The sequence below is a fragment of the Nyctibius grandis genome, chromosome 2 (assembly GCF_013368605.1).
Source record: "Nyctibius grandis isolate bNycGra1 chromosome 2, bNycGra1.pri, whole genome shotgun sequence".
Lineage (NCBI taxonomy): Eukaryota > Metazoa > Chordata > Aves > Nyctibiiformes > Nyctibiidae > Nyctibius > Nyctibius grandis.
The window spans coordinates 104,340,717-104,349,480 of NC_090659.1; the positions used below are offsets into that span (position 1 = coordinate 104,340,717).

Below are 8,764 nucleotides of genomic sequence, written 5' to 3' on the forward strand. Positions count from 1 at the left end.
AACCTGTGCCAGTGTCTCACCACCCTCACAGTAAAGAATTTCTTCCTAATATCTAATCTAAATCTACCCTCTTTCAGTTTAAAACCATTACCCCTTGTCCTGTCACTACACGGCCTCGTAAAAAGCGCCTCTCCAGCTTTCCTGTAGGTCCCCTTCAGGTACTGGAAGGCTGCTAGAAGGTCTCCCCGGAGCCTTCTCTTCTCCAGGCTGAACAACGCCAACTCTCTCAGCCTGTCTTCATAGGAGAGGTGCTCCAGCCCTCTGATCATCTTCATGGAGAGGTGCGCCAGCCCTCTGATCATCTTCATGGCCCTCCTCTGGACTTGCTCCAACAGCTCCATGTCCTTCTTATGTTGGGGGCCCCAAAGCTGGACGCAGTACTCTAGGTGGGGTCTCATGAGAGGAGAGTAGAGGGGCAGAATCACCTCCCTCGACCTGCTGGCCACGATGCTTTTGATGCAGCCCAGGATACAGTTGGCCTTCTGGGCTGCATGCATGCATTGCCGACTCATGTTGAGCTTCTCATCAACCATCACCCCCAAGTCCTTCTCCTCAGGGCTGCTCTCAATCAATTCTCCGTCCAGCCTGTATTTGTGCTTGGGATTGCCCCGACCCACGTGCAGGACCTTGCACTTGGCCTTGTTGAACTTCATGCAGTTCACACAGGCCCAGCTCTCAAGCCTGTCAAGGTCCCTCTGGATGGCATCCCTTCCCTCCAGCGTGTTGACTGCACCACACAGCTTGGTGTAGTCGGCAAACTTGCTGAGGGCGCACTCAATCCCACTGTCCATGTTGTTGACAAAGATGTTAAACAGGACCAGTCCCAATACTGACCCCTGAGGAATGCCACTCGTCACTGGTGTCCACTTGGACATCGAGCCATTGACCGTAACTCTTTGAGTGCAACCATTCAGCCAATTCCTTATCCACCGAGTGGTCCATCCGTCAAGTCCACATCTCTCCAATTTAGAGACAAGGATGTCATGCGAGACAGTATCAAATGCTTTGCACAAGTCCAGGTAGATGACATCAGTCGCTCTTCCCCCATCCACCAGTGCTGTAACCCCATTGTAGAAGGCCACCAAATTTGTCAGGCACAATTTGCCTTTAGTGAAGCCATGTTGGCTGTCAGCAATTACCTCCTTGATTTCCGTGTGCCTCAGTATAGTTTCCAGAAGGATCTGCTCCATGATTTTGCCAGGCACAGAGGTGAGACTGACTGGCCTGTAGTTCCCCGGGTCTTCCTTTTTTCCCTTCTTGAAGATGGGGGTCATGTTTCCCCTTTTCCAGTCAGTGGGAACTTCACCAGACTGCCACGACTTCTGAAAAATGATGGATAGCGGCTTAGCAACTTCATCCGCCTGTTCCCTCAGGACCTGTGGATGCACCTCATCAGGTCCCATGGACTTGTGCACCTTCAGGTTCCTTAGATGGTCTTGAACCTGATCTTCTCCTACAGTTTTATGCTCATTAAATTCATTTTTCAAAGTTCTAAATATTTTTCTGAAATTTAAAATTCATATTTATACCACTGTGGATATTTAAATAATATTTTAAATCTCCTGAAAGAAAATTCCATCAAAAGCCATTTCTAAAATACACACAGGCTGCTGTCATGTATTTGGGTTCTTCACACTTCCTTTATACAGCTAACCATTACTATCTGCAAGAGCCGTTACTAGAAAATGAACTTTCTTAATACTTTTATTTAAGTTACTATGAGACTATGTATAGGGAAAAATCTGAAGGAAAAATAACTCCAGGTAATAGTGTACTGAGGACTGTCACTTGACTTGGTCCTCCTTCAGGGTGGGTTTTCTTGCATGGAGCCTATAAAAAGGGATTAAGAGGAGAGGGTGCTTAGGAAGGAATGAGAGAGGCATGGGGCCCTGCTGGATTTTCTGAAGGGAGGTCTGCTAGCTGATAAGGCCCCAGGTGAAGAATATGTCAACGTGTTATTTAAGGAACATTTTTTCCTCTTTGAATTGGGCTGTTTGGTTTCTATGAACAGCTTTACGCTTACTGGGTAGATCACGTGCATCCCAAAGCCTGACGCTCCTACTGTTCAGACCAGGAAGTCACTGGACCGGGGGATGTTTTTCACCTCTAGGCTGTATGAACAGGCTTCACATCCACGGCACACAGGGTCCTGGAAGGAGACATGGCTGAGGCATGGACCCATAGGAGCAGTTCCCATGTATTGTCAGTCACAGCTACCTGAAAGGAAGAAGTGCACATGCCTGAACTCATCCAGATCTCCTGAACACTGCCTGAAGAGTAACTTCTAAACTACGCCCTGAGATAAGTAACAGCACTAGACTTCACAGCTGATGCCTCAGGATATGCCAATATTATGCAAAGTCATATTGTGTTACCTGAGATAGGCCAGAGTATCTTTGTACATCACCATGGCAGTCACAGCGTCAGACAAGGATCCTAGCTCAGGTCCGAAGCCAGCACAGCCCGACCTCTGCTTCCTGTTCCAGCAGCACTAGGCTGTTCTGTGCCAGCTTGACGGTCAGCAAACATCATCTGTATCAGCATGCTCACAAGAGAGAGACAGAAATCAGCAGTAAGACAGTGGTACAAGAGCTCTTTAACTACGACCCATCACTAATTTTTGCATGTTAATTTTCACAATGGCTAAAAAGAGATTTTCCTCTAAATTACAACTGTTCTGTAGTGCTACAGGGTGAAATCCATGCCAATGCCATCTGCCCTAATGACCAAGACAGTCCACCATCTCACTAATAGTGACAAACTGACAACACAGGATACAAACATTAGCTTGTTTATAATGTGTTGCAATTGGAAAGGAAATCATTCACAAATTAACCAAGTGAATAAACACAGCTCTCCAAAGTCCTAAATTAAAATATTTAATTGAAATGCTGGTCTTCCCCATTTGTGAAACAAATGTTTAAACAGGATGAAGGAAAGCTTTTGCGTTTTTTAACATAACTGTTCTAAATGTAAGAGTGACAGATGCTGAAACACACCAAACATTCTAGATCACAGGAAAGTATTTGTTACGCTGTCACATCAGAAATCAGTGGATAAATCAGGAAGACAGCAATCAACAGGAAGATGATATCCATTTTTAATCCGTGTTATGAAGCAGGAGGGTCACCAGAAATACGAATGAATCATCTTGAATCATCCAGCAAAGTTTCACAGGGCTTAGCACAACGACTGAGGTAGGCCTGAATGAAGGGATGGCACCACACGTGCTTGCTGAGTGCATTACTTAACAAGGGAGAAGGAAATCTTCCCTCCAGATTCCAGTTGTCCCCCAGGCCCAGGTTTTCCATGGTGCTTAAGGTGTATAGTGGTGTAAATGAGGACAAAGCACGTTTTCGTAAAATTATCCAGGCTCTTCTGAAGGCCAACTCATCCCAGTATTTTGGTATGTCCTGGAGGACACACTTCTCTCCACTGACAATACAAGGAACCTTGGGAGACTATCTTCTGCGCACAAGCATCTACATCTGGTGTCTAAAGCTGTTTGGTGTGGTTCCTCCGACTCAGTGGCCTCTATGCAAGTTCAGTTTCTAACTCACTAAAAGTCCCACTGACCTGCCTGCGCTATCCTATATGTAACAGCTTTGCAAATCTGGCCATGTGGCCCTAATGTCACCCTCTGAAGACAGCAGCCATCCCTATGCCCAGGCTTCCCCAGCAGGTTCTCTGCACGCTGTCAGGCGCTACCTGCTCTAGACCTGACACTGTGAATCGCTCCTTTAAATCTTTTATACTCCATTTTCACATGGTTATACACCACAGAATCACAGAATGGTTGAGGCATTAAGGTGCCTCTGGAGATGGCCTAGTCCAGCCCTGCTGCTCAAAGTAGGGTCAGTTAGAGTAAGTCATTCAGGACCACGTCATGAAGTTTTTAGTGTCTCCAGGGATGGAGACCTCACAACCTCTTGGGGCAACCCGTGCCAGCGCTCGATCACCCTCATAGTACGGATAATGGGTTTGGGGTTGTTCAGCCTGGAGAAGAGAAGGCTCCAGGGAGACCTTAAAGCAGCCTTCCAGTACCTGAAGGGGGCCTACAGGAAAGCTGGAGAGGGACTTTTTACAAGGCCGTGTAGTGATAGGACAAGGGGGAATGGTTTTAAACTGAAAGAGGGTAGATTTAGATTAGATATTAGGAAGAAATTCTTTAGCGTGAGGGTGGTGAGACACTGGAACAGGCTGCCCAGGGATGGCTGCCCCCTCCCTGGCAGTGTTCAAGGCCAGGTTGGATGGGGCTTTGAGCAACCTGGTCTAGAGGAAAGGTGTCCCTGTCTGTGGCAGGGGGGTGGGAACTAGACGATCTTTAAGGTCCCTTCCAACCCAAACCATTCTATTACTTTATGATTCTATGATAATTTTGACTTCACTCGTTTTTAGCAGGCTCTGCTGTGAGTGAAAGGCCAGCTAACCACCTAAGACCAGCAAGGGGCTTGCTGGATACAGCACCACGTTATTCAAAGGCTTTTACTCCACCACGACCTCCGAGACCTCCCCCCTCACCAAGGTGCACAGCCGCCCTCAAGACCCAGCGACAGCTGCCACGAATTAGAAACACAGAGGCAGGAACGCGAGGCTGAACCGAGCGCTTCCATTTACCCTTTGATCACCAGCACCCAGCTTCGCCCAGACCCTCCCCACATCTCCATCACCCCCTTCAGCACCTCAAACCAAAGGACGCTCCGAAGCCGCCTCGATGGGGCGAGCGGAACGATCACCGCAGGGCGGGCGCGACAGCACCTCACGGGCGCTCGCGCGGGGCGGGTGGGGGGCAGAGGGGCGGGGAGGAGCGGGCGCGCGCGGGCGGTGGGGAGGCACCTGCGCAGGCGCGCGCGCACGACCCCCCCCCCCCCCCCCCCGCCCTCCCTCCACCCACACCCCCTGCGCGCGCGCGCGCGCGCGTGGGGGGGGGGTGGCGCGCGCACCTGCGCTTCTGCCTCGGTCGCGCGCCGCGCCCTGAGGGCGGCCGGTCCCGCTGCCGCCTTGAAGGGACCACGGCGAACACCTTCCTTCTCCTTCCTTCCTCCGACCCGCCGGGGGAAAGCCCAGGTGACCGCCGCCGGGGGTGCGTGGGGTGTGTGGTGGTGGTGTCCGTGTGTGTGGTGTCCGTGTGTGTGGTGTCCGCGTCGAGTTTGTAAGTTCTCAGAGGATATCGCGCCTCCCCCCCGCCAGCCCAGGCGGGGTTTCCTCACGGGGGGTCGGGGAAGGATATCCTCCCCCTGCCCCCCATCCTGGCCGCTCCCTCCGTGAGCAAAAATAATTCCGCTTTCAGATGGTGGCTGCTGAATAACGGAGTTTACGCCGCCCCACAGCCGGCCCACACTCCAAATTGCAGCGCTTAAGGGGGGCTTTAGCTGTTCTATGGGCTCCCTCCCGTGCCTTCTTCCCTATGCAGGTGAAGGGAATTACCGTTAGGATCCCTCAGCTTCCGTGTGTCGGTCCCTTGGCAGATAATCTCGGGCAGTTTTAAATATTTTTTCCCACTCTGTTTTTATTTTTTTTTTCAATTGTCACATTTATGTAACAAGTGCCTGCCTGTACATGAGATTGGTGTTGCCGTCTAGGGCGTTGCATGCTCTGGGGGTGCTGTGTCCAGTGCTGTGTCTGAACATTAAAAAAAATGTCTTTCCGTTGAAGAAGACAGGGGTTAAAATGAATGAAGATCTGAAGGTTAATTTGAGCTGGCTGCCTCAGGATCATGTAGAAGCCAGCTTTACCGAGAATGCCTCAGCCGCAGGCTCCTCCCTGGTTCCTGTCTTGGACCCAGAGCCAGAGCTTTTGGTAAACCCCTGGGACATTGTCTTGTGTACTTCAGGGACCCTTATCTCCTGCGAAAATGCCATTGTGGTTCTTATCATTTTCCATAACCCCAGTCTCCGCGCTCCCATGTTCCTCCTGATAGGCAGCCTGGCGCTGGCAGATCTCTTAGCAGGCATTGGATTGATCATCAATTTCGTTTTTGCATACCTTCTGCAATCAGAAGCTACGAAACTGGTTACGATTGGACTGATTGTTGCCTCTTTCTCAGCATCTGTTGGCAGCTTGCTGGCTATTACTGTTGATCGTTACCTCTCCCTGTATTACGCTTTGACTTACAATTCAGAGAGGACTGTCACTTTTACCTATGTCATGCTTATATTGCTCTGGGGAGCATCTATCTGTATTGGACTGCTGCCTGTAATGGGCTGGAACTGCCTCAGAGATGAATCCACCTGCAGTGTTATCAGACCGCTCACTAAAAATAATGCAGCTGTCCTTTCGGTCTCTTTCTTGCTCATGTTTGCCCTCATGCTGCAGCTCTACATTCAAATCTGTAAAATCGTGATGCGCCATGCCCATCAGATTGCCTTGCAACACCATTTCCTGGCCACTTCCCACTATGTGACCACCCGAAAAGGAGTGTCTACTTTGGCCATTATTTTGGGGACTTTTGCTGCTTGCTGGATGCCTTTTACGCTCTATTCTTTAATAGCAGATTACACATATCCTTCTATATACACCTATGCCACCCTCCTGCCAGCTACCTACAATTCTGTCATCAATCCTGTAATATATGCTTTTAGAAACCAGGAGATACAGAAGGCACTTTGGCTCATCTGCTGTGGCTGTATTCCTTCTAACCTCTCTCAGAGAGCAAGATCACCCAGTGATGTCTGATTGGCAGCTAGGAGGACGTTCCTTAACATGTTACTTTCCAGACATTCTTGCGACACTGTCTTTGCTTTAGATGCATTCATTAAATGGTGTGTGATGGGTTCATATAAAAACCACGGGATGCACGGACCTTTTTGTAAACAGAAAACCCCAGTGACCAAAATGAATTGAGTGGTTTAAGGGAGGTTTCCAAAATCAGAATAATCAGTGTTAGTGTTACAGATTTATGAAGTTGCTCAGGGTCTTTTTGTTGTATTACCCAGACTTTGCCATGATTTTACGTTAAGTTTGCTAACTAAAAATAGATGGAAACAGCATACCTCCTTTGAAATTGTTTATGTGATTGAGTTCATTCCTACTGCATGGTACAGTCTGTTGTCATGATATTTTTCTCCCTCTTTAATTCTTTTTAAAACAGAAGAAAAAAAGAAAAGAAAACCCAAGTCCTGTTATCCTATTTGTATAAAATCAGAATACTCTTCAAAATAATGGCCAATTGTACTGATTTATATGGTATTTATTGTAATAATCTCAGTGCAACAAATTTGCTCTAAGTGAGGAAGTACTTGTATAGCTTTTTGTTTTACATCCCAACATGAATTAACTTGATTATTGTTTTAAAGGGTTACCTGTTCTCTCCTGAGTTCTGGCTGGATGTTAAAACAGAAGATATGCTTTGCCTTCCTTTTCAAAAGTCAGATGTATGTTTTCACTTAGATACGGGACATAGAGCTCATTATACTATTAATTTTAAAAGGAATTCAGGGGAGATCTTCGAAATGGATGAAAAAATATGGCTCTTTGACTATGCGTTTGTAATAGATGCAACACCACGTTTCTCAGACAAGTTTATCTTTTCAGAAGTGTATAAGAAAATATCTAATAAAATAACCTACGAATTGCTTGCAACACGTATTTACCATCTACATGAAATGGTTCCCCTTAAGTTTGTTATCAAGTCAAAACTATTACTGCTTTTTTCATTGTTCTGCTATATAATTTCAAATACTGAGGTTTATAAATTCTCAGAGCATATCTGGTTCATAATTGTATGCAACCAGAACTGCAACATGAAACAATACTTTCTCCTTTTCTGGCGGTTTCATCTATTACAGGTTGTGATTCTTCGCACTGTACTCATGTCAGTTCACTTCATTACAGGATGATAGTTCTGGTCTAAAAAGCAGAGCTTCCTCTCATGAATGGTTAAATTTCAAACCGCTTCTAACCTTTTGCTGAAGCCACATTAGAAAGCACGAAATAAAACATTGTTTTCTAATTTGAAGACTTGATTGTCAGAGAGAAAATCTTCCTGGCAGATGTCTTCGTGAAACTTAAGGTGTACCCTGATGTCAGTGCGTGGGGAGTTCATGGTACCACTTCCATTAGTGTTGATGGGAGCTCAATGTGTTAATGCCCTGGCATCAGCAGGAGGTTATATTCCCTTGACTGTCAAAGTCAGCACACTGTATTGTTGTTTCAGTATCTTCCATTACAGTTTAAAAAAACACAACAAACTCAAGTGTAAAAATAGCAATATTTACAGTTCAATGAAAAAATGTAGCTGTATAGTATAGATAGTAGAGACAACTGTGTTGCTGGTCTGGATTTTTCCAAATGGAATCTGTCCTTTTCACATGGACATTTGGATGACTGTAGCTTTTTGTGGCAAAGTTTCTGTGACGTTAAGAGTCATATACTATACAGAAAGCTGAATCTCAAATGTGAATGAGTTGTCTGTAATTGAGGCTCTGTAGAGATTTTTATGAGCAATAAGTAATTTTAGTTGCAATGCCGGGTTCAAATTCCATTATTTACTTGGTTCAACCTTCATGATATTTGGCTCTTACTTTTCAATCGGATTAGTTTAATAATTGCATGGCATGGTCCAGTAGAGCTGTGAACTTGCAGCTGCCTTGGCTTCACTGCGATTTACAGATGCTCAGCACAGTTAAGACTGTGGCCCCTGCTCAGTGTAGAATATTGGTGTTCTTTATCTACTTCTGAATGCTAATGAAACTCTAGTCATTGCATTTTGTTATGAATTTTTGTATAAGAAATAATCACTTCATAAATATCCATGCTATATATG

General features: G+C 46.3%; 1 protein-coding gene across 1 annotated transcript; it reads left to right on the forward strand.

The window, feature by feature from the left end:
* The first annotated feature begins 5,670 nt into the window (after positions 1 to 5,670).
* GPR12 (G protein-coupled receptor 12) lies at positions 5,671 to 6,675 on the forward strand. Its single transcript, XM_068395162.1, has one exon. The coding sequence runs from the start codon at positions 5,671 to 5,673 to the stop codon at positions 6,673 to 6,675; it is 1,005 nt and encodes a 334-aa protein (XP_068251263.1).
* Positions 6,676 to 8,764: the final 2,089 nt, after the last annotated feature.

Excerpts from the sequence above, each read along its gene's own strand:
- GPR12 (XM_068395162.1), top strand. The coding sequence starts at position 5,671 with ATGAATGAAGATCTGAAGGTTAATTTGAGCTGGCTGCCTCAGGATCAT.